Genomic DNA, 25,335 nt, shown 5'->3' with positions numbered 1-25,335 from the left:
GGACCCTTTAATCAAATACTTTGAGATGGTGGCAAATTACCGAATAGGATAAGCAGCCTTCCTTTTCTCCCAGGTCCCTCTCAGAAGACCATTTCTAAAGTTACCATGATGCCAGGAAGGATACGAAGTTTGCAGAGATCACAGCCCCTAGATATGACCATATTTTTGTTTGTTTCCTTGCTTGGAGGAATGGGGAGTAGCAGAGTATAAAGGGTATTGCTGAAATGAATCATTTCAACCCATAAATTTTTAGTAGGGCGAATAGAGGGTGGGGGGAAGAACTGGGGGCGGGGGAGGGTTGGAAAAACACCTGTGATGTCCCCAGATGGTCAGCTCTGGGAGAGGAGCTGTGACAGGGGAAGAAGTCCCCTTTGTGTTTTATGTACTTAGAAAAGAAATATGAGAAAGTGCAAACATGAGTGGTTTACATTTCTTCCAGTATTTCTATAGTGAATGTACATTACTTTTAAGTCAGAAAACTAATAAAATTCTCTAATTGGGACTAGGGGATTCCTGTTTCCAAGGAGTAGAGGGTGACATGAATAACTCCCTTAAGAGTCTTTTAAAGCTATAGTTCTGTAGTACGTTGATAGTAGAGCCCATTCTAATCTCTGCTAAATAAAGAAGTCTTCAATATTAAAAAGAAAAATACCAAGGCCAAGAACCCAATAGAAAAATGGACTAAGGGCCATGAACAGACAGTTCATAGAAAAACACCAAATGTCCTTTACACCTCAGATGAAAATCTTAATCATCACAAGAGAAATTCAGATTAAACTAAGGTATCATCTGTCATCTAGCAGACAGACAAAAGACCTCATTTGACAACATTCTGTTGGCTGAGCTGTGGGGAAATGTATCCCCCGTTGGTGGGACCGCACAACCACGTGTGGAGGAGAATCCGGCAATACCTATCCAATTATTTACTCTTGAAGTAGCAATCTCAGGCCTTGGAGCTCAAACTGCCCATACACCCGTACATGTACAAAAGTATATATGCAATGATTCACCTCAGCATTGTTTTAATACAGCAACCCAGCTGTAAAAACGATAGGTTAGATACACTGATACATCCACACAGTGGAACACGACTTGCTGTAAAACAGAACGAGGAGGACCCTCTTGAACTGATGAAGGTCTCCAGCATGTATGATCAGGTGGGAAAGGACGAAACACAGAACGCCATAGACAGTATGCTGTAATTTGTGTAAAAAAGGTCTAGAGGGCGGGGAGAGCATAAGAATATGCATAAAGCAACAGCAGGAGGATAAAGGGCACTAATATAAATGTAAATAGTGGATGGGAACAGGGATGGAAGTGAAATTTCTTTTGTGTTGACTTCTATATCGTTTTGACTTTTTGGAACCGTGTCAATGTATTATTACCTGGCTTCAAAAATGGAATCAAATCAAGGGGGGATGGGGATGGCACAAAACTTTCAGGAATGAGAACGTGGTTCCATACTGGGGTAGGGCTGGGAGGGATGCCATGGCTGTCCATAGCCATGTTGCAGGATTTTGTTTAGCTTGTTTATTTTCTTCTTTGCTTCAACCTCTGTAGGTATTAGCTGAGAAATCGTAACACGCTTGATATTAGAACTTGAGCCTAAAGTAATACTCAGCATCAGCTTTTTATAGCTCAAGGAGCAAACTAGACCATTCACATTCGTTTCTTAATTCACTCTCGAGTTGTTCCATCCTTATCCTTGGCAATATGATTGTAATAAATTATCACAGGATGAGGCAGACCAAGAAATATCCATCAAAGAATTTTTGTGCACAGAATCTCTACCGTCTGCTACGTTGATAATTGAAAGAACTGAGGAACTGACATGCTTAGGGATGTTCAGAAAAAGCAAGCATCTCCCTTTCAAGAAAATGTTTTTCCAGATTTAAAGTTGGTGCAAAAGCTATTAAGTAGCATGTTTGAGCTAAGAGGCCAATGTCTGATCTACACCTTATGCTTTGGTTTTAGGTGACTTAAATGTCAGCTCAGGGACCTAACAGCCTCATATACAGTTTCCCAAGAGGGAAGCATGTTTGGCCAATGTATTGAAAGCTAATTCACTGATTTTACTGAAATATTTCCAAAGACTCATTTCTTCCTGGCAGGTTTAAGGAGCATTGAGGAGGCCACTGTGGGTGGAGGGGAGTCAGCAGAAGGAGAGCAGGTGAGGCTAACGGGGAGATGCTGCAGAGTGGGGCCTTGAGGATGCTATACCTACAGATCCCACCTAGGGCCAGAGTACTAGTGCAGCGGGAAGAGGCTCCAACATCTAGGGACCCAGGAAAGGAGACCGAAAAGGACGGCCAGGGCTGAAGGTGGGGAAACAGGAGAGTATAGGGTGAGAAAGTCAAGGGAAGAAACTGCTTCCCAAGGAAGTGGCCTGCTGGGGCAAACTACTGAAAATCCAGAGAAAATGAACATTTGAAATATGCATTGGATTTGTGACAGGAGGTTATAGGTGATCTTGACAAAGGGGATTCTGTGCAAATATTGAGGCAGAAGCCAGCTTAGAGAGGACTGCTATATGAGTGCCAAGTGAGGAGACGGAAATTAAAAGTACAGAAAACTTGAGAAATTGGCTTCGAAGGAAGGGCGGGGTTGGGGGGAAGAAGTAGCTAGAGGGGGAAATGAGTTGAAATGTTGTGTTGTGTGAGAGATTTGAGCATGTTTAAATGCTGATGGCGAGAATCCAGTCAGGAAAAAGACTGAAAATACTGGAGGGAAAAGTAACTGACAGTGTAGGGTTCCTAAGCAATGAGAGGGTTAAATCTGAGCTGATTGTGGGGATGCAGAGAGGAGGTGGGGTTTTTTTGTTTGTTTTTAACGGGAGGAAATATGAGACGCTGGATGTGAATAAAGCTAGGCTTGTAAGTTTTGTAGCAGGAGGTTATAACACTCTATATTTTTTAAGAAGTAGAAGACAATGACTGTGCTCAAAGTTAACTGTTCAAAGGGTTAGAAGAATAAGGAAGCTTTGAAACCATTGTCAAGAGCTGGAGAGTGAGTTGACGGGAGAAGTTTAGTGAGATCGCTGGGCAGCGTTTAGGACCCAGTTGAAACCAGTGATGGTGAATCACAGTGGTACCAGCCTGCCCTGTTGTGGGGTTTTATCTAGGATAATTCAGCTGCTTGGTATGTGTTGGCTTCATCCAACTTTGGGTATTTTCCCACATTTATAAAAAAAAAAGAGGAGCCACGGACTTCAGGAGACTGCAAAATGAGTTACTACTCAACTGATGGACCATGGAAGCTAAGCTGGAGAGACAGGGCACTGAACACAGAAGGGGGGTAATTTTAGGGAATAAGAAGAGTGGTCCATGGCCGAATGGTCCTGATGAATTTGAAGAACCCTCATCGTACAAGTAGTGGAACAATAAGACTAAAAGGATTGCAGATTGTAGTCAGAGAATAGATGGGAGGTGGGGCAAATTCAATCATGAAAAAGATGTGACTGATTAAGTTGAAGAGTGAAGTAGTATGAAAGACCATTTTGGAACTGAGGTCATGGAACTAAGGGGTGAGAATACTGGATGTGTCCTCCTCCCTATGGGCACTGATTTGCTGAAATGAGCTTCCATGTGCAGGAGTATAGTATAAGATAATGTGATAAAATGTAGTTTTGTTTATAAACCTTTGCTTTTAGGGAACTTTTAAAAATCCACCTTCTGTTTCTGCCAATTAACACTGTTTAAAACTACCACCTGTTATCACCATTCATAAAAGAAAGGGCATTTTAACTCCCACCTCCTTCATTTCCTCCTCACTCCCAAAATAAGGAGGGACATAATCTCACATTTTCCAAGGTCCCTGCTCATTTTTAAAGCTTAGAAAAAATAACCGATAATTCTGCTCAAAACTTTAAAATATATATTTTTTTGTTTCCAATTTGTAATTGGAACATAAAATAGACAAAAGCACCAGGTAGAAATCGTAGTTGCCTGTTTCCAGCCAATGCTGCTGGGTCTCTGTTTTGAACATTTGCTTCCAGAGCTACTGTTGCTGATGCAAATTCAGACGTAAGAGACTGAGCAATAAAATGTGCAAGTGGTGTCTGTTGAGAGTTTCAATTATTTGTAAATCTGTGAGAATGGGTTGAACTCCTGCGGGGGTAAGTGATGGGGGCAGTCTGGGTACCAAAATCTTGTTCTGCACCCATGCCTCACCCTGCTCTCCCCATCTCCTGCTCGCCCTCCTCGTGGCTCTCCGTCCCCAGCTATGAGCTTGGGACCTTGCACTGCGAACAAATCAGATTTGTCTGGCTTGTGTGTATCAGCTCTGGTCTGATTTATCATCACACCCTTGACCCAACCCAGGCTGATACAAAATTAAATGATCTAAATATTAAAAGTCTGTCCATTAAGGACAGATTCCATTTGCCTATTTTCGTTTCAGTTAATCCCTGTTGAAGGTACCCTTGGTACCTTCTAAACAAATTTTTTTCAAAAAACCTTTAATGTGAGAAATTTAATATGAACTTTTTGGGTATATCTCTCTGATATTCAAAGCAATCAAATATCCTTTATATTTCATTTGAATTTCTCATGTAAGTACAAAATGGGACAAAATTAGAACCTGATTTACCCCCTGGGTTCTCTCATCTCCTCACATGCCCTCAAGCATAGAGCAGAATTAATAGGTTGAAATAGTTGAACCAAAACAGTGGTTTGGTTTACCCAAGGAAAACATAAAAAAGATAGGCTAGACTCAGAGCTACTATAATACATTCACATCCTTAAAGTTAACCACTAAAAGTGTTAGGGATTCTCTTTACAGTTTTCTTCTTGAAAGTCATCAAGTCACTGATGGAAGCTTATTGGGAAAGTTTATCTATGAGCCTTAAGGGCATCTACTCTGTGTTCAAGCCCTGACGTAAAAGTCCCTTCAAACCACTGCACTGATATCAACTTGCTTAGTTGGACAGGAGCATAATTTTAAATCACATCAATTCTGGGAAATTCCTAGTTGACACCTGCACTGTCTTTGAAGGTCTTATGTTTGTTGGGCAACCCATTTTTTTCAGCATGTGAAGCTTACAGGTAAACTATGACTAAGAAATGTTTTTCACTAAATACAGTCACAGTTCATTTCAGCTCAGAATTCCCCCCCCCGCCCCGCTTCACCTCCCATGTGCCCACTTCCTCCACTGGGTTGGTTTCGTGTAGTTTGGGTAGTACCAGCGCTGGAATCCGCTCGCTAGCTGCCTCTTCCCCAGTCTGAACTCCAGTTTCTCTTTCTCTAAAATGGGGGCAATAATATCTTCCTTCCAGTAGTAGTGACATGAGAATTTTTAAAAAGATAACGATGGAAAAGTTGTCTTGACAGATTAAAGCTCTAGAGAACCATGGCAGGTTATTCTACGTATCCATCAGTTTGCTGTTGTTGGAAATGCCAGTAGAACTAGGGAAACTACTTTCTTGACTTATCTGTACTTAGAGCTCTCAACTTTGTGCCCCTTCTATTCTAAGTGAGGCTTACATACCATCCTTCTTGAGCCAAGAAGAAGGGGTAGGGGTCTGGGCTTCAAAGGGCAGGAAGACAAATCACAGGAAGAGGAGAAGAAAAAAATGTTTGGTAAACAAATGTTTGCCTTGCCTTGCAGATAAGTCTTTCTGATATAAAAGTTCTCTCTAGTAATAGCTCTTTTCCTGCAACAAGCCCTTTATCTAAATTCCTTTAGGCGGTTAAGGGAGAGGCAAAAAGCTTTTCCAGAGACTGCTGGGTCTTCATTGCCTTCAGGCCAAAACATCCACGTCAAAGTGGCTACTTTGGGGTGGCATATTCTGCTTCCCCTCACAACTTTCTCATTTAATGACAAAACGAAAACGAGTTAGTAATGAGTTTGAAGTCCCTTATTCAAGGATTTGGGGAGCACAGCGTCTCACAAGCAGTGGAGCCCACTTCCGGAGGGATTTTGGGCAAAGGAGTTTACAGAGAGAAGAGGCCACGTGGAAACAGCACGACTGGGTAGGAGGGTGGGGATTTCCTTACAAAACTAGCCGGTCCTGTTTTCTAGGGTAAGGTAAACTAGCTAAAGCTGAGTTGGAGGATTGTGAGTTGTGTATGTCAGGTTTCCTTGGCAGGAGTTTCTGGTAAAAGCAGGCTGATTTAGGCTTAGATCTGTGACATGGGTGGGGTCACTGGATACACGAACTGTCTTTATCACTCTGTTAATATGTCAAGTTACTTGAACCTCAGTTCTGCTTGGTAGTGGAGAACTCATCGGTTTAGAGCAAACCCAATCCACTCAGAGTTAAACCATCCAACTTGGGGCTCACTCCCTGCCTGGGAGTTTGTGAAGCATCATGACACGCAGGGAGGAGGAGGTTGGAGGTATCTGGTCTTCCAGTGTCACAGGTGCCCCGTGGGTCCTGCTGAGATGAATGTCTTTCTGTGTGGCTGTCCTCCTCCCCTCCCCCCCCCGGCATCCATCAGGACACCAGCGTTCCCGTGGGCTTTCTGCTCTCACGGTGTACTCTGTGGCCACTCTGCGTCCTCTCATCCCCAGTCACGAGGCCCTTGTCGGGGAGGAAAAATAATTTTCCCTCTACCCTTCTGAGTTCTTGGCTGAGGTCCCTGTAATAAAAGACAGATTCACAGGACAATAAACGAACAGAAGTTTGTGAACCTGTGTGTACATGGGAGACACCCAGCAAAACTGAGTAACTCCCCAACATGACCTAAACCACTGGCTTGAATAACCTCTTCACTAAAGACAAAAGAAAGAAAAGAGAGGGGAGCTCAGTTATGGGGACGGTTGCCAGGAAGAGCAAGGTAAACAAGGGTAAGGTTTGTCACACAGATTTCAGTCTGTACCTCCTCCGTTGATAGGTCCCTTGTGATTAAGGGTTTTCCTTCCCTTCCTGGTACGGAGAGGGAGATAACCCTACAAGTGGAAATTTCCTTTGTAAATGTACATTTCTCTTGCAAAAGAGTAACTTCTCCTTTGTTTCCAGAGCTTCTCCTGTGTCTGTAGTTTCTCAAACGAATCCTATGCCGAAGAGGTATTTCCAGGCCGGCATATTCTCCTGCTGCCCTTCACCCATCAAAGTCAGCTGCATCTCAGAGCACAGAGGAAGGTTATTGAGCTGTTTCCTGAGCCCTGGTGGGACAAGCAGGGTGTCTGGGAGGCTGCCCCCAGCCCACCTACTTAAGCCCTTTCTACCGCTTATGCCTTTATTCTACAGCTACCATGATGGGGCGGGCGTGGCGGGAGCTTCTCCTTCAGGGATCCAAGCAGGAAATGGGGTGCCAGTCTGTTCTAAGTTGCAGAACCCCAAATCTAAGGGGCTGCACAGCAGGGCTCCTTCTGTGAGGCCCTCAGCATGGACTCACCCCGGCTCTCTCCTAACCAGGTCTCCTCCCTTCCCCAGCTTGGAGGATTTTCACCTGGTGGCGGGGAGGACGGAGAGGGAAGAGGCAGATCAGCCTTCTCTGTCACACCTGGCCTTCAGCTGGTAAACATCAAAACACAAGAACTTAATGCAACAAGTCTCCTTGGGGCCATGAAGGCCTTGCGTCTCACAGCCAAATCGACAGTGCGGGAACAGGAAGTTGTGACAGGGTGAAAGGAAGTGAGGATGCAGATTTTGCCACATGTGCTATGATAGTAGCTACCCTTATGCAATTTCTCTATGCCAAGCTCTTCACAAACAGTATCTCCCTTAATTCTCACAAGAATCTTAGGAAGTAGCATTATCATCTCAATTTGCTAACTGAAGTTGAAATTTTGTAATTGAAAGCTCAGAGGTTAAACAACTGGCCTAAGGTCACACAGCCTGTGGTTGGTAGTGCCTGAACATGAATCCAGGCATTTCTGCTTCCCAAGTCGTTGCTCTTTCTACAATCCCCCGATTACTCACTTCTTTAAAGGACACTGAATGAAAACACAAGCCAAAGCATGCACCTGGAATCTAGAAGGGAGCGTGTGTCTGTAAAACAGATTGGGAAAACACCTTACACCTGATCCTCAGAGCTTTGTCCTTGTGAGATACTGCATCAGCATGTGTATGGAGAGTTGGTCAAAGTGACAGACGATCAGAAAGGATCTTTCCTTGGTGGGGGTGGGGGGGAGTAGCTGGAGGAGAGAGCAGAAGAATGCAAGATCTCAGATCGTTATGAACAATGTGAACAAATGGCAGAGACTCACTTTTCCAGAACCTGCCCTCAAGATGACCCACAACTATACTTTAGTGCACCACTTAAAGAAGCCACCTTAAAGGAGGTAAACAAGCCTCAGGATAGAGCTGGCACCCTACAGAGTTGGAGTCAAATTTGGTTGAAAATGGGCAGCCCCCTATCCTGTGATGTATACACTGGTTTTCTTAACTAAAACATTTTGAAGTCTCTTGGCAATGCATTTAACACACCATAATTTTCTTTTTTGCTTTCCTTTTCGATTTTCTATCCAACTCCATTCTTCTTTCACCCATCTGTCACCTTAGGATCCAGAAAGCAAAGCAGCAGCAGCTCCTATAGCTGGCGGAATGAAGTCGGGAGCACCTGTCCATGGTGTTGTGTGTGGGTAGCAGCAAACATACATGAGCAAGAAGACCCACAAGGAGAGTCTGGGCTCCAGGCATCGCTCCAAGCAAGGAGTGACTGCGTGAGCATGCCACAGAGTTGGGCAACTGGGAAGCCGAATGATGATGTGGCTTTTAGGAACTCAAAAACAAAGTGGAGGTGAGAAACAGGAAGGAGCCATTGTGAAATTGAAAGTTCCCTGGCTTTGGGATCAGCAAGGTCCAGTCACGAATCCTGATGTCTCTGCTCGTTTACTACATGACCTTGGGCATTTTCGTTCACCTCCGTGAACCTCAGTTTTCTTATTCATAAAATAATTATAACCATAACATCATCCTTGCAGTGTGGTTGGGAAGATTAGAGAGGATGCATATATAGCACACGGCTTAGGACTTCACAAGCAATCAGTTCTGTCCTACATCAAGGCTCATGTATTTCCTAAGGGATCGTCCATGGCTTCCCTCAGATTCCTAGAGCTCATAATAGGTTGGATTCACTGCACGTATGTGCGTGCAAGGCGGCTGTGCTAGTGCTGTGAATTCAAGGTGCAAGCAGCTTCTGCAGAAAGCTGCAAGAATGTGAATATGGATTGGTCCCTGCTGCTTTCATTTTCTACTGATGCAAAACCATTTACCACACACTCAGCATCTTAAAACAACACGTTTATTCTCGCACAGGTTTTGTGGTCTGGAGTCCAGGCACAGTGGAGCTAGGTCCTCAGGTCAGGGGCCAACCAAGCTGAAATCAAGGTGCCCGTGGGCTGTGTTCTCATCTGGAGGTTTGACTCAGGAAGAAACCATTTCCAGGCTCATTAAAGTTATTGGTAGAACTCAGTTCCTTATGGCTGTTTTCTGGCTGACTGTCAGCCGGACATCACCCTCAGCAACTACGAGCCACCCTCGGGTCCTCGCCTCGAGGGCCCCTTTACAGGCGGTTCATGACATGCTGTTTGCTTTTAGGCCAGCAGGAGGATCTCTCACTTCAAATATCTCCTCCCTCCAGAGAAGGCCCAGGCCCCCTTTTGAGGTGTTCACTTGCTCAGGTCAGGCTCAGCCAGGATCATCTCCCTTTTGATTATTCACAGGCAACCAGTTGGAGACAGTTACATCTGCAAAATCCCTTCACTCTGCCACGTAACCTAACCTATGACAGGAGTGAAATCCCACCATATTCCCAGGTCTCGCCTGCACTCAAGGGGTGAGAATCATACAGGGCATGGACACCAGCGGGCAGGAATTGGGGGGGCATCTGAGAATTCTACCCACTGTGCCTGCCTGGTCATGCCCAGCTCCAAGTGAGGGCTGAGGGCTGAGCACGGAGGTGAGTAACACTTGGTAGACACTTTCTGAATCAGCTTTGATTCAGCTGGAAGTTCACCAGGTGATTTTTCTTCTTGCTAGATTAACGTATTCTACAGAATTACAGCAAAAAAATTCCGGATACCACACCCTGAAAGAAAATTGTCCTTTTAGGAAATGTTTTGCCCTGGAGGAAGCATCTCTTACCATCTCAGACACCTTCCATCCTGTTCTGCAGACTTCTTGAGGCTGTAATGTACATTCACAAGAATTCAGGTCACGTGGCCTGAGATCTACTTTTTAAAATACTCTCAATCTAAATATGGGGAAACTAAGGCCCACACAGGACTAAATGCACCTGGCCCCCTTCTCTGGGCCTCTTGCAGTGATGTCATGACCAAAATGTCCCTGCTGTTTAAGGAGAGACGTATCAATTGAGTAGGATTCCTAGTAGGTGGTCTAACGAGTAGGTGACCACCAGAAAATGGAACAAATACTAGCCAGTGTGGGGTGGGTTGAGGGATTTTCCAAATAAAATTTAATGTCCTGATGACTACCACTATAAAGAGAAAGAGATGGTAAAAGTTATTTTCAAATTAATTGAAACTGAATTATTGGAATTAATTGAATATTTCTTTTGCATAAAGTCTTTTTTCCCTCATTTTCAATGAAAAGAATTTTGTATTAATATTAATAGGCTCCAGGTCTATTGGGATTAAAACAGCTACAAAGTTATCTTGTTCATTACCTCCTATCCAGATCACTGAAACCTGATTGGTTTACCAGTCTCTAGTACCCCTCCAGAAGATTTTTACATCTCTTTCAGGCTGAGCTTCTTAACAACACCTGGCAGTATTAGTTTTCCCTTAAAGAAGGATCCCCGGGTGGGATGGGGAGGGTGGGAGGGAGACGCACGAGGGAGGAGATAATGGGGACATATGTATACGTATAGCTGATTCACTTTGTTATAAAGCAGAAACTAACACACCACTGTAAAGCAATTATACTCCAATAAAGATGTTTAAAAAAAAAAAAGAAAGCATTCCCCTGTGCTGAAAAAAATGTGGGGTTAGATTTGAGAAAGACCTGTCGGGGTCAAAAGTCAAATGGGAAGAGTGGTTCTGGGTCTGTGCAAGAGAAGATCCCAGAGTCTGTCCTAACCCAGCACTCCAGTGCAGGGAATTTAAAGAGCTAAGATGGGGGGCCGTGGGGAGTGGGCACGGACTAGCTTTACTAAGAAGTGCCATCGGCTGAGCGTTGCACCGAAACCATACTGGCTTGGAGGGATCCTCATCAATGTTGGAGGCAGGGACCCCGGCCAGAGCCCAAGGATGTGATGTGAAGTAATCAGATTCTCATACCCCGCTGTTGGTAATGCAAACTTGGACAGCCACTTGTGAAATCAGCTTGGCACTTTCTTAAAAGTTAAATATCCACTTATTATATGAGCCGCTCGTTCCACTTCTTGGTGTTTATTCAAGAGAAATAGAGATGCACGTCCACCAAAAGACTTGTACGTGAATGTTCATAGCACCTTTATTCATAAGGGCCCAAAATGGAAACAACACAAATGTCCATCAAGAGGTGAATGGATACACAAACTGAGGTATAGTTGTACCATGGAATAGTCATCACCAGTAAAAAGTAACAAACTACCAATATACACAACATGGTTGAATCTTAGAGGCATCTTGCTGAGTGAAAGAAGCCAGACAAGAGTACATACTATAAGATTCCACTTAAATAAGGGATGAGAACAGGCAAAAAAACCAAGCTCTCAGTGAGAAAAATCATATTAGTACTTGCCTGGGGAAGAGATTTGGACTCTAGAAACTGCAAAGGGGCAGAAGGAAGATTTTAGGAGGTAATGAGAATATTCGATATCTTGATGGTGGTGATGCCTACATGGGTGTATATATTTGTCAAAACACATCAAAGTGCAGTCTTAAGTGCATTCAATTGTATATAAAATATTCATTATTAAATATTAAACCAACAAAAGTTGATTTTTTTTTTCTTTTGGCTGCGCCATGCGGCTTGTGGGATCTTAGTTCCCCGACCAGGGATCAAACCTGCTCCTTCAGCAGTGAAAGCAAGGAGTCCTAACCACTGGACCACCAGGGAATTCCCAAAAGTTGATTTTTTAAAAATGACCCAGGTGCAGGGTTTCTACTGGAGAAAACTCTGATGAAGTGTACTCTGTGCATCCCTAGAGGCCTCTGAAATTTATGCTATGTCTCAATTCCAATGGGATTCCTATTTAAATGATATAAAGATACTGGAGAGACCAAGGTGGAGTCAATTCACTCTTCTTATTCCTTCTGCTAGAAAGCCTGGATGTTATAAAGCAAATATAGAAAACTCTGAAAGGGGAGAGGAGGAGGGAGATGGGGAAATGAACTTAGAACCCAGGGAATGATGTGGCAGTGAGTTCCCCGAGTTTTCTTATTGTCTCATGCATCCTGGATTGAATAACAGAGAAGCTGGCAACACAGAAAGGGCAGTGGGTGCAAACCAAAAAAAAAAAAAAAAAGCTTCCAAAGAAAGGGGTGCCTAGGAAGACAGAAAACTTTTAGACAATAACCAGCCCGCTCAAGCCAACACGACAGGAAACGACCTCGCTCCACACCCAGCTGAACACCAAGGGCACCCAGGCAGCAGAACCTCTTCTTCCTCAAGTGAGTACTGTTTCCTCTTAAAAAAAAAAAAGTGTTAACATTTTCAATGGCACTGGCTATGCTTTGAGGTAATGATGGTTATAAAACCATAAGGGTGTCTCACTTGCGCAGGAGGTGAGATGTCCAAATGGCCCTTCTATGACCACCTCTGTGACGATTAAATTGCTAGGTCGCTAACACAAGTCATTGCTATTCCTTGTCCCCAGATTGGACCCTGGATTTAAAAAAATGACCAGTCTTCTCTGACAACACTAAATTCAGCGGGGGAAAATACTTAGGAATCTGTTAGGGTGACTTTGTACCCAAATTATCTTTGGCACTCCCTCGATGGCCACTTGGTACTGCCAAAAAATTACTTCCATCTCCCACTAATTTAACTCACAGCTTGGCACACAGGAACAAAGAAGGGGTTCTGTGAATAATTAGATGTGAGTAACATGCTCTACAGTTTTGCCAGTGGAGCTCACCAGGACTGTCAGAACTGCCCTATTTTTCAAGCTTACAGTAAGAGAAAAACCTTAAAGACAAAGAAGGTAGCTCATCCTTCTCCTGGAAGGATATTTGTAATTATTCAGACGATCTATTCAAATAAAATGTTATACTTATAGATATATGCTCCAGTAAATAAAATGTTATCCTTATAGATACATGCTCTAGTATCTTTTCAGGATGGGTAGAAGCAGCTCACATTCAAATACTTATTCAGCAAGTTTTAAAAGACTGTATTCCAACATTTGAAACACCTTGTCCATTAAGAGCGAGTGGGCTTTTTATGGGATGGTGTAAACATTTTGTAAAGCCCTATACATCAACAATGCCTCCACTACCCAACAGGAATAGTAAAATATCAAAATTGCATTTTGAAAAATAAACTTGCCATGATCTGTGTTAAAACTGGCCCTGGGGCTTCCCTGGTGGCACAGTGGTTGAGAGTCCGCCTGCCGATGCAGGGAACACGGGTTCGTACCCCGGTCCGGGAAGATCCCACATGCCGCGGAGCGGCTGGGCCCGTGACCCATGGCCGCTGAGCCTGCGCGTCCGGAGCCTGGGCTCTGCAACGGGAGAGGCCACAGCAGTGAGAGGCCCGCGTACCGCCAAATAAAAACCAAAAAACAAAAAAACTGGCCCTGGACTTCCCTGGTGGCGCAGTGGTTAAGAATCTGCCTGCCAAGGCAGAGGACACGGGTTCGAGCCCTGGTCCGGGAAGATCCCACATGCCATGGAGCAACTAAGCCTGTGCGCCGCAACTACTGAGCCTGCACTCTAGAGCCCGTGAGCCACAACTACTGAGCCCGCGTGTCACAACTAATGAAGCCCGTGCACCTAGAGCCCGGGCTCCGAAACAAGAGAAGCCACCGCAATGAGAAGCCCGCACACCACAACGAAGAGTAGCCCGTGCACCGCAACGAAGAGTAGCCCCCACTCGTCGCAACTAGAGAAAGGCCCCGTGCAACAATGAAGACCCAACGCAACCAAAAGTAAATAAATTTTAAAAAACCCCAAAAACTGGCCCTGCCCGTAGCTCTTATAAACATGAAATCTATACCTTAAAAAAGACAGGCACTCTCACCATATGAAATGTTAATTTGTAGGGTTTTGGGTATTTCAGGCACTTCTGGAAGAATAGACGTGAGCTGAATGGTGCTGTGTTGGATTATAACAATACCTCTGAGGTGTGATATTTCATTCACAAGTAAGAGAGCTCTACCAATTGTTCTGGATGATCGTGAAATAACACTGGTTTCACATTTGGGTTAATCAGTTTTCACATTGCCTAAAGGTCACTGGACAGGGTTTTATCAAGCCCCACGAACGAATATGGCTGTCAAATCCTAAGTTCTTATATCTTAAACCCCTACCTCCCATAATAAGCAGATGTCAGTCCCACTCATTTCATAACTCTTGGCATTAATGTCTTTTTCTCCCTAGACACAGGGGTTAGCAACCCACTCTCCATCAAGTTCAAAATCAGTAGTGGCATCATGGTGTTTTCCCAAGGGTGACCTGAGGCTATAAGGACAAAGGACAGGCCCGTTACTCTAACCTAGATCTGCCAAAGACTAAAATTCAACCTGTGTTCCAAGCTTCCTGAGCTCTAAGTAAGTTCATTCTGATACAATTTAAAGACTCAAGAAAATCCCCAAGGAGACATTTTCTTCAACCTACCTGTTGTCAACAGGAAGACAGGTCTGGTGACCATCACATGTATCAGCACGATAGTGATTACACACCAGGATATTTGTTATTTGCTGCATTGCTCCATCTAAACTTTCTGGTCAATGAATCATGGCAGAGAGGTAAAGGGAATTCACTCTTAAAGACCAAGTCTCACCCTCTCTGGATACCATGTCTTGACCTCACTACTGTCACTGTGGTCTTATCTTCAGGAACTAAACATACAATAACAATTTGTTCCTTTAATTGTCACACTGATATACAAAATACTTAAATGCTTCTAAATGCAGCGTCTGCGCTCATGCATCACAAGGCACTATGGGAAAATCCCCATACAAGAGGACCTTTTCACCTAAGATGCTGCGTGTGACAGTTGAACAGCAAAAGGCTGAAAGAACAAAGCCCTCCAAATGTTATGGGTAACACAACTAGTCTAACTTCACAGAGTTTGTACTTTCCCTTTCCAACTCAGTGGAAAAAAACAGAGATAATTAGCAACTGAAGATTGGCGTGCTAGGCCATTGATGGATCTGTACTGTTAGAAACTAGCATTTAATCCTACCTTAGGCTACTTTAAAAATCCACCCAAACACTTGTAGAGTAGGTATAGTGCCACTGTGTTCTAGATGACAGTTATAATTGGAAAGGAAATAATAGTTTACATGAAACATGAAGACTTAGAACATGCTGCAGGAACTGAACCTTTAAAAGCACATATTCTGGGGACTTCCCTGGTGGCCCAGTGGCTAAGACTCTGCACTCCCAATGCAGCGGGTTTGATCCCTGATCAGGGAACTAGATCCCACAAGCTGCAGTTCACACGCTGCAGCTAAAGATCCCGCATGCCGCAACGAAAAGATCCCGCATGCTGCAACTAAGACCCGGCACAGCCAAATAAATATTTTTAAAAATAAAAGTACATATTCTGAATTTTCTCACCTGGATACTAACAAATAGTGAACACTATATATTTAAGAATAGAGTTGGAAAAGAAATCTGAAGAACCAAAGGTAAGAAATCTTACAAGGAATCAAATTTAAAATAAAACATTGCTAAAGAGGTAATGAAGAATTGTAGAATAAGAAAATGACAAGAAGCCCAATATTCCATTTGTTAAAAATTCTTTTCTGTTGGTTTACTTTTCTCTGTTTTTAAAATGACTTAAAGTACACAAAATGGGTTAACCATAATGCTTGGTTCGTGGCACATCTTGGTTCATATGTCATCCTTGACTGTCCCTGGGCCTCTATGTAAATATATTTGAGTGCATTTGAATAAACCAGTGATCACCTGTGAACCCACCACACAACCCAAGAATAAGAACTCTGGCCTAACATCTACTAACATCTGCTCTACCCCTGTTCTTCTCCTTGCTTCATACCCCCCAGCCCAGGGGTAACCACTGCCCTGAATTTATGCTTATGATTCCTGGGCTTTCAAAAAAATGTTTTATCGCATATATATGATTGCTTAAGCAACATATTGCTTGGTTGTTTTTCTTTTTTAAATGTATAACTTATATCCATTCTCCTGTTAATTTACCCATTCTCTTATGAATGAACATTTGGTGTATTTCCAGATTTTTGCTATTATGAATGGCACTATGTGAGGGTTTTTTTTTTTTTTTTTTTGTCTTCCAGTACACATGGGCAAGTTTCCCTACAGCTTATACTTAGAGGAATTTTTCTGTCATAAAGTATGAGAATGCTCAACTTCATGAGATAATCCAAATTGTTTTCCAAAGTGGTGGTTCTAATTTAAACTCTGACCAAATAATAAATAGCTTTCTCTTCATATTTGATCCACAATCTCTCCATATTTGGTATTGTCAAACTTCTTAATATTTGCCAATAGAATAGACGCAAAACGTCTCATTGTTCATTTTCCTAATTACTGAGATTGAGCAATTTTTTATGTGTTTATTGGCTGGATGTTTCCTCTCTGTGAAACTCCTATTAATGTCTTTTGCCAATTTTCTATTGTTGTTTTTCATTAATTTGTAAGAGCTCCTTAAACTGTGCTGATATGTTAATGCTTTGTAGGTTTTATGTGCTGCAAATATCTTTTTCCATTTTATAGTTTCTCTTTTCACCGTTTGATGAAAGAATTTCTTAATTTTGCTATAGTCCAAAATTTTAGTCTCCTTTAATAGTTAAATACGTTTTTGCATCTCACTTGCTTCTACTTTCTACTAAACATTTTAACATTTTGCTTCTGACATTTAAGAATGATCCTCTGTGGATGGACCTAGAGACTGTCACACAGAGTGAAGTAAGTCAGAAAGAGAAAAACGAATACCGTATGCTAACACATATATATGGAATCTAAAAAAAAAAAAAAAAGGTTCTGAAGAAGCTAGGAGGAGCAGGACAGGAATAAAGACACAGACGTAGAGAATGGACTTGAGGACACGGGGAGGGGGAAGGGCAAGCTGGGATGAAGTGAAAGAGTGGCATGGACATATATACACTATCAAATGTAAAATAGATAGCTAGTGGGAAGCAGCCGCATAGCACAGGGAGTCAGCTCGGTGCTTTGTGTCCACCTAAAGCGGTAGGATTGGGAGGGAGACGCAAGAGGGAGGAGATATGGGAATATATGTATACATATGGCTGATTCACTTTGTTATACAGCAGCAACTAACACAACATTGTAAGCAGTTATACTCCAATGAAGATGTTAAAAAAAAAAAAAGAATGATCCTCTGGAATTAATTTTTGTATATAGAGGGAGTTAGGACTATAATTTTATTTTTTCCCTATACCAATAACAATTTTTTTCTAGTTGTGCTTATTGAAAAATCCCTCCTTTCCTTGCTGATCTGCCATGCCATCTATATAATATATCAAAGATTAAATATGTGAGGACTGTTTGGGAGTTCTGTATTCTCCTTCATGGGCCAGTTTCATTGGTCAGTTTGTTTATCTTTGTAGAAATACCACACTGTCTTAATTGCTGTAGCTTCATAAAAGTTCGGATGTTGGGCAGGGTAAATTTCTTCTCTTTCCTCTTTAATAATGTCTTGGATGTTCTTGGCTCTTGTCTTAATGATAGACTTAGATTATTGCTATGATCTGTGAAATGTAACCTACAACCTTACAATTCTGCAATTCAAATGGGTTGTTTTACTTAATAATCAGTTGCTCTGTTTAATTATATTTAAATTGGCATAAATATTAGTGAGGTTTCTTGTTAATTCAGAAGAAGCTTCACCTTCATTGACCAACATGGCTTATGCATTAGGGTGTGATAAATCGCCCAGCTCCTTTTTTTTAAATCATAGCATGCACAGAAAATAACATTTCTATAGCAGATAGGGGTTAACGGACAACAATGCTTGTGGCCTAAGATAAATGCCCAGGGCCCCAGGCCAAACTGAGGCCTCCCTGATGGCTGAGAGCATCAGTAATCTCCACACACATATAACACACGGTCCCCCAGAACACAGATCAAGATGCTCTGCGTTATTCAAATGAGTACTTGACACTATCTCATTTTAATTAAATAAATAAGCATTTACATATATTTAAAATAGGTTGGATCTGTGTCCCTTTACAAAAGCAAATTGCTTAAATTAAACCACAGGCAAAGGCAGAGTTAACATAAGTTGAGCACATCTGCCTTCTGTGAGATACTATTCCAAAATCTAATTTGAATCTAACAGAGTGCCAATAAAAAGTTTAAACACTGAACAAATTAATTTATATATTATTTTACTTTAATTTAGTTGCTTATTTCTATGACTTTACTTTTCTAAAAAGTGCTCATCTAATAAAAAATCAACGATCATAGCAAGGACGAAGAAGATGGTAAAGAGCCATTCCCAACCCCACAGCCTACAAACCACCATCGTTAATAGAGGAAAATACGTGCCGTTCACCCTCTGGGCTCATAGACGGATAAACAGGAAGACTGAAAGATAGAGGATGGAAGGGTGGATAGACTAAAGTAATTCTGAGTAAATGGTAACACTATAATGCTAATTTTGATTAAAAGTTTTACACTTAATTGAATTTTAAAGCTCTATTGTTTGGTACATACACATTTAGTGTCTCTGTCTTCTTGGTGGATTTTTAAAAATCATTATATAATAACCCTCTTTAAATTTTTTTTTTAATAAATTTATTTTATTTATTTATTTTTGGCTGCGTTGGGTCCTCATTGCTGTGCGCGGGCTTTTCTCTCGTTGCGGCAAGTGGGGGCTAGTCTTTGTTGCGGTGCGCAGGCTTCTCATTGTGGTGGCTTCTCTTGTTGCGGAGCACGGGCTCTAGGCACGCGGGCTTCAGTAGTTGTGGCTCGTGGGCTCAGTAGTGGTGGCCTGCGGGCTCTAGAGCACAGGCTCAGTGGTTGTGGTGCACGGGCTTAGTTGCTCCGTGGCATGTGGGATCTTCCCAGACCAGGGCTCGAACCCGTGTCCCCAGCATTGGCAGGCGGGTTCTTAACCACTGCACCACCAGGGAAGTCCATTTAATTTTTTTCTGTTATCAATATACCACTACTCTTGCTTTCACTATTTTTCATGTTAGCTTGACAAATCTTTTTTTATCCTTTTACTTTCAAATTACCTATGTCATTGTGTTTGAAGTGAGTTTCTTGTAGACAGCACGTAGTTGGGTTACACTTTCTTTTCTTTTTAAAAATCTATTCTGGGGCTTCCCTGGTGGCGCAGTGGTTGGGAATCTGCCTGCCAATGCGGGGGACACGGATTCGTGCCCTGGTCTGGGAGGATCCCACATGCCGTGGAGGAACTGGGCCTGTGAGCCACAACTACTGAGCCTGTGCGTCCGGAGCCTGTGCTCCGCAACGGGAGAGGCCGCGACAGTGAGAGGCCTGCGCACCGTGATGAGGAACGGCCCCCGCTCACCGCAACTGGAGAAAGCCCTCGCGCATCGACGAAGACCCAGCGCAGCCAAAACTTAATTAATTAATTAATTAATTAAAAAAAAAATCTATTCTACTAATCTCTGCCCTTTAATTAGTATGTGTAGACCGTTTCCCTTTAAAGCAATTATTGAAATGTTGGAGCTGAAGTCTGCTACTTTATTATTTGTTTTCTGTTTGTTTCCTATTTCTCTTTTCTTGTTTTTTTGTGGGGTGCCTGGCCTCTTTTTTTTAGGATTCCATCTTGTTTAATTTGCACTTTTTTTGAGCATATTGCTTTGTATACCTTTCTTTGTGGTTGCTCTAGGTATTACAAGATACATACATGACATCACAATCTATTGATTTTGATGTTTAACTGCAAGTGAAGTATTGAAAACTTACTTCCATTTAGGTCCTTTTAACCCCCTACTTTTAGAACATAATTCTTTTAAGTGTTTCTTTTACATATATTGAGCACCAAATAGATGCTGTTTTAATTTTTGCTTCAACCATCAAATATGATTTCAGAAACTCATGAGAAGGATAGCTGACTATATTTACCCATATTTTTACCCATTCCCTTGCTGTTTTTTTTTTCTTTCTTTCTGAAATCCCAGGCCTTCTTCTGTTATCATTTTCTACCTGGAGAACTGCATTTCACCATTCTTTAAGGGTACGTCTGCTGGTGACACATTGTCTTAGTTTTCTTTCATCTGAGGATGTCTATTTCTTTTTCCTTCCTGAGGACGGTTTCTCTGGACACAGAATTCACATCACCTCCTCCTTTCTTTTATTACTTGAAAAATGTTGTGCCACTTCCTGCCAACCTCCATGGTTCACGGTTTCAGATGAGTAATCTGCTGTTATTTGAATTGCCGTTCCCCATAGGAAATGTGTCATTTTTCTCTGATTGCATTTAGATCTTTTTCTTTGTCTATAGTTTTCAGATGTTTGATTACAATGTGTCTTGGCATGGATTTCTTTGATTTGGATTTCATTCAGTTCTGTGAATCAACAGGTTTACATCTTTCAGTCATTATTTCTTCAAATGTTTTTTTCAGTTCCCCATTCTTTCTCTCTCCTTCTGGGACTCCAATGACACAAGTAGTATAACTTTTGCTATTGTTCCACAGGTCCCTGAGGCTCTGTTCATTTTTTTTTTTCCCCAAAATATTTTCTCTCTGTTTTTCAGGTTGAGTAATTTCTAGTCACTGTTCTTAAGTTTTTAATTTTCTGTCATTTCCACTCTCCTGTGGAGCCTATCCAGCAAGATTTAAAAAAATTTTTTTGAGTTGTCATATTTTGTTTGAATTTAACAGAAAAAAATAACTGAAGCAAAAGTGAAGTCAATGCTGACCTTTAGAACAATTTTTTTTCACTCCATGACTAGAAAAAGCTATTCCCTCAGTTCCCTTCTTCTCAATACAGAAAATAGTAGCAGGGCCTCTTAGAAATTATGGCAGGTCTTCGATTTTGGAGACACTCTTGTTTTTTACTGTATCAAACATGTTAAAAGGATCACATATTTCACATTACATATAATTTTCCTATAAAAATATTTGAAGGGATTTTAATAATACAGCAATGAAATTTTTATTAATTTTCATTTTTTTTTTTTTTTTTCATTTTGAGACAACAGTGAACATTCTTGGAAGTCCTTATGGTTTTGTGGTCCTAGACTCTGCACCTGTGCTGTCCAATGGCTCTGGACTCATTTTGTTGATGAGAGTAGGTTTGATACCTGGCAGAGCCTTGTCAAAAATTTTTTTCTCTATCATTAACCAACATCTCCTTCTGAAGTTTATAGCCTGGCATTATACCCTTTTCCATGTTGGTTACTCCAAGGCAATTATGCTGTTTCTTTTGGGGTTATTTATATCATTAGGTATTGAGGGAGGTAGATTCTGTGATCCAACTTCATTCAACCTTCTTTAAAAGTGAAAACTATCATTTTTAGTCCTTTCTCAGAGACACCGACATGAAGACATTGTTAGCTTTTGATATTTTAGAATGTGTCTGTCATTCCTTGGTCATCACTTGTTTAGGTAACATTTCCCCCTAAATTACTAATTAAATCCCAATTAAATTAATCCTAAATTTTGGCCTGATTCTTTCTTTTTAAATGGTTCAAAATTGCTTCCATCTTTTTAACCAAATTTGCCCAAATCTAAAGCATTATTCCTTTTGTTTACCTACTGAGGATGAATATATTTCAATTTACTTTTTTTTTTTTTTTTACTTAAAAAAAATTAATTATTTATTTATGTCTGCATTGGGTCCTCATTGCTGCGCGTGGGCTTTCTCTAGTTGTGGCGAGTGGGGCTACTCTTCGTTGAGGTGCGCGGGCTCCTCATTGCGGTGGCTTCTCCTGTTGCAGAGCTTGGGCTCTAGGCACGTGGGCTCTAGACGCAGACTCAGTAGTTGTGGCGCACAGGCTTATTTGTTCCTGGGCATGTGGGATCCTCCCAGACCAGGGCTCGAACCCATGTCCCCTGAATTGGCTGGTGGTTTCTTAACAGCTGCGCCACCAGGGAAGTCCCTCAATTTGCTTTTTACTGAAATTTGTTAACACAGTTGGATCAATGCATATTGCCTCTTTTCCATCTTTCATTTTGATGACAAAGACACCCAGAACTCTGGACACTATTTTCTTTTCCCAATACTGCTTGCTAAGTTTTTTCTGTTTGCTTCATTACCATACTTCCAACTATTTTCTATTTAATTTGTAATTTGGCCTGTTTTAAAAGTTTTCCCTTTCCATTGTTTTGTTCTGGCAATCCTATATCTAGCAAGTTAGCTTTTCTTCTCTGATATCTCTCGTGTTTGATGCTGTTAATAATATTATTGTAAAAAGACAATTTGTTGCTTCTACACTGATACTGGAAAAATAATAAAGTGGTAAAGTTAATAGGTGTTTTTTAAAATGTGACTAGTAGGCAAGTGGGTTTTTTTTTTTTTTGGTGGTGGTTTCTTGTTTTGTTTTGTCTTCAAAGACTACATTTAAAAGTTTATGGAAGATGAGGAAAATTATCTGTTGAAAATTGCATCTTGTGACCTCAGGCTGACTTCAGGCTTTGACAAGGACATCAGCCTTCTTGGGTGTTTGCATCTTAAAAGAGGAGCCTGGAGCGGCAGATATGCAAGGTTTGTTTCAGATATTAGGAGAGGGAAGAGAATATCCCTGTACTCCTCCATTTTCACTTTGTTGAATTGCTATTGTTTAGATGGAAAATATGAAAAATATCATTATACTGTCTATTATCGTGCACATCACACTGTGTAATGATTTGTTGATTGTTCATTCCGGGGCAAGAACTGTGAGTTCTTTTAGTCAAAGGCTCTGTATTATTCACCTTTTATCCCAAGAGCCTAGAACAGTGCCAGGCTCGTGGCTCATTTCGATAAATGTTTGCTGAATAATACTTGGAATATTTAAAACATCTTTCCATGGTCTTGTGTTGAAGGTTAAAATGTGGTTTTCCAGTGCTTGTACATAAAAGATGTTTATTCATAATCATATGGATGCTATTCTAATTTCTGAAGAGGAGGACAAAACCTAGGTTATTGTGGCATTGTTTCTAATGATGGGTAATTGTCTATTCTCATGTCTGTAAATGTCTGTTTCCTGGAGGCCCTAATGCCTGTGTCCTGTCCTTGGGTGTGCCTTTTTATCTCCACCACTAGGGGGCAGCACAGGTAATGAAATCAATTCCCTCCGGTTACACCTTGCAGGATCCCTCCACACCAGTCTGTACAAAATAGCCCCTTGCTTGTAGAAAACGTTATTAAATAGCAATGTGCAACCATTTCAGGTTTTAGGATTCTTTTTTCCAAATCTATAGAAAACTCCAATACATTACCTTAGACTATAATCCGATGACAGAATCTCATGTTTTAAGTGAGGGATTAGTCAAAGGTTGCTTCCAGCTCTAAGACGACTGGTTTCCCAGGTTGATCTTCTCTCTGCCACCCACCCCATTTTTGGTTTTGAAATGTGGGTGGAAATAGGAGGTGATCAGGTTCACCTTCAGGTCAGGAGTGGCTGAAGGCCTCAGGGCAGAATCAGGTTGTGAGGAAGAAGAGCCCCATGACCCTAACTAGGCCTCCTATTGCATGGTGACCCTATTTTCTTTTGCTTTTTCTTTTTTTTAATTTGCTTTTCTCTTTTAATCCTCTGCCTGCTCCAACTCAAAAAATTGCCGGAAATTAAACAGAAGTAAGCTGTCAAAGAGTCAAGGCAAGCCAGCCCCAGGTAGCAGGCTCCCTCCCACAGGGGCCAAAGTCTGGGCAAAGGGGTCTCCACTCAGAGCCATTAATAAAAGCTGGTGCAGAATAAGGTGGTTCTAGAGGCTGGTAATAACCCGGCCCAGAGGGGCTTTCTGCAGTGGCGCACACCTAACCGGGCCAGGCTGTGCAAGAAGAGGTGTTGACTGGCCTTGTCAAAGAGCCCCTTCTCATGGGCACCCAGGACCTGGATGCTATGTGCCCCATAGGAGGCCCTGGATTCACAAGGTACCCAGGCGACAGCAAGCAGCCCCTCGCCTGGCCACGGCCGTGGATGGTCTGGGACCCTATTTTCTGAAGCTTAAATCTGGACAATGGTCTGACAAGAGGAATGTGTTTCCAAATCTCATGTCAAAAATTTGAAGTAGGACTGTCCAGGAAAATCTGGAGTCCACAGTCTTCAGCATGATGGTCAGCTGTAAAAAGTGCTGTTTGCACTTTGTCATGTTCATTGGCATCTTTTTTTTTTTTTTTTTTTTTTTTTTTTTTTGCGGTACGCGGGCCTCTCACTGTTGTGGCCTCTCCCGTTGCAGAGTCCAGGCTGCGGACACGCAGGCTCAGCGGCCATGGGTCACGGGCCCAGCCGCTCCGCGGCATGTGGGATCCTCCCAGACCGGGGCACGAACCCGCATCCCCTGCATCGGCAGGCGGACTCTCAACCACTGCGTCACCAGGGAAGCCCCTCATTGGCATCTTTGATGTCAAAATTAGTCGCAGCTTTTCGCCTTTGGTCTGCTCCCCCTTCTTGTTCATTTTCCATAAGCAACTCCTTCCATCCTGTCTCCCAACAGGCCACAGTCAATTCAGGGAAATTTTAACCAGGAAAGTGAGGCGTCACATGAGGAATTTAGACACTGAGGTAGAGGAAAGAGCAAAGGGACCGCCCCCTCCAAGAAAAATAAAACCAAACAAAAGACCTCTTTAGTAAGAGTTTAGGTTGTAATATAAATGTCGAGGACACTTTCCCCTTAGAAAACGTGCTTACATGATCGTTGGTAAAGGTCACCAGTGAGATTGTGTCGATGATGTGATTGTTCTTGGAAGGCGCTGGTCCTTCTGTTTTCTGGATTTGTCCCTTTATTCCTCTGAGTACCCCCAAAGCAGAGCCTGAGGGCTGTGGGTGGTTTATTTGGGTGGTGATACCAGGAAGCAAGAGAGTGAGACAGGGAAGGAGGAAAAGCTGAGACCAGGGTGGGCTGCTGAGGTTGCTGCTGTGAGCGGTGGGCTTGTTTCCACCGGGATCTCAAAAGAAGCTCAGGGAAAGCTGTTCAGAATTGTCTGCCTGAAAAAAATGGGAAGCTTTGCCCACCTGCTTCTGACCTGGACTAGTTGAGGTTTCCTCCTAGGCTGTGAACTTCCTGGTATTTCCGGGCTGCATTTGTGTGTGTTGGAGATGACCTTGGGGCAGAAAGTCTGGCTTGAGCTTGAGCTTGAGGTAAGATGCTGACAGCACAAGGAAAGTCTGTGCTTCCACGGAGCGGTTCACTGTGGCTGAGACTGAAATGAAAGGG

General features: G+C 42.3%; 1 protein-coding gene and 1 long non-coding RNA gene across 2 annotated transcripts in view; one reads left to right on the top strand and one right to left on the bottom strand.

Moving 5' to 3' along the window:
• CASP3 (caspase 3) overlaps positions 1 to 10,738 on the top strand; it is a 36,899-nt gene extending 26,161 nt beyond the window's left edge. Inside the window, exons 7-8 of the mRNA XM_022570953.3 lie at positions 8,448 to 8,685; positions 9,204 to 10,738. Of these exons, the coding sequence (XP_022426661.1) occupies positions 8,448 to 8,685; positions 9,204 to 9,600 (635 nt within the window). The 3' untranslated portion in view covers positions 9,601 to 10,738. The remainder of the gene's footprint in view (positions 1 to 8,447; positions 8,686 to 9,203) is intronic.
• LOC111173398 (uncharacterized) overlaps positions 154 to 25,335 on the bottom strand; it is a 45,748-nt gene continuing 20,566 nt past the window's right edge. The window contains exon 4 of the long non-coding RNA XR_016391147.1: positions 154 to 25,335. This is a non-coding gene — a long non-coding RNA (uncharacterized LOC111173398).

This window comes from Delphinapterus leucas, chromosome 21 (assembly GCF_059928025.1).
Source record: "Delphinapterus leucas isolate spDelLeu-1000000601 "Yukka" chromosome 21, BTC_Dleu_Yukka2, whole genome shotgun sequence".
Lineage (NCBI taxonomy): Eukaryota > Metazoa > Chordata > Mammalia > Artiodactyla > Monodontidae > Delphinapterus > Delphinapterus leucas.
The sequence above is the reverse complement of the archived record's forward strand: the minus strand, read 5'-3'. Positions and strand labels throughout refer to the sequence as shown.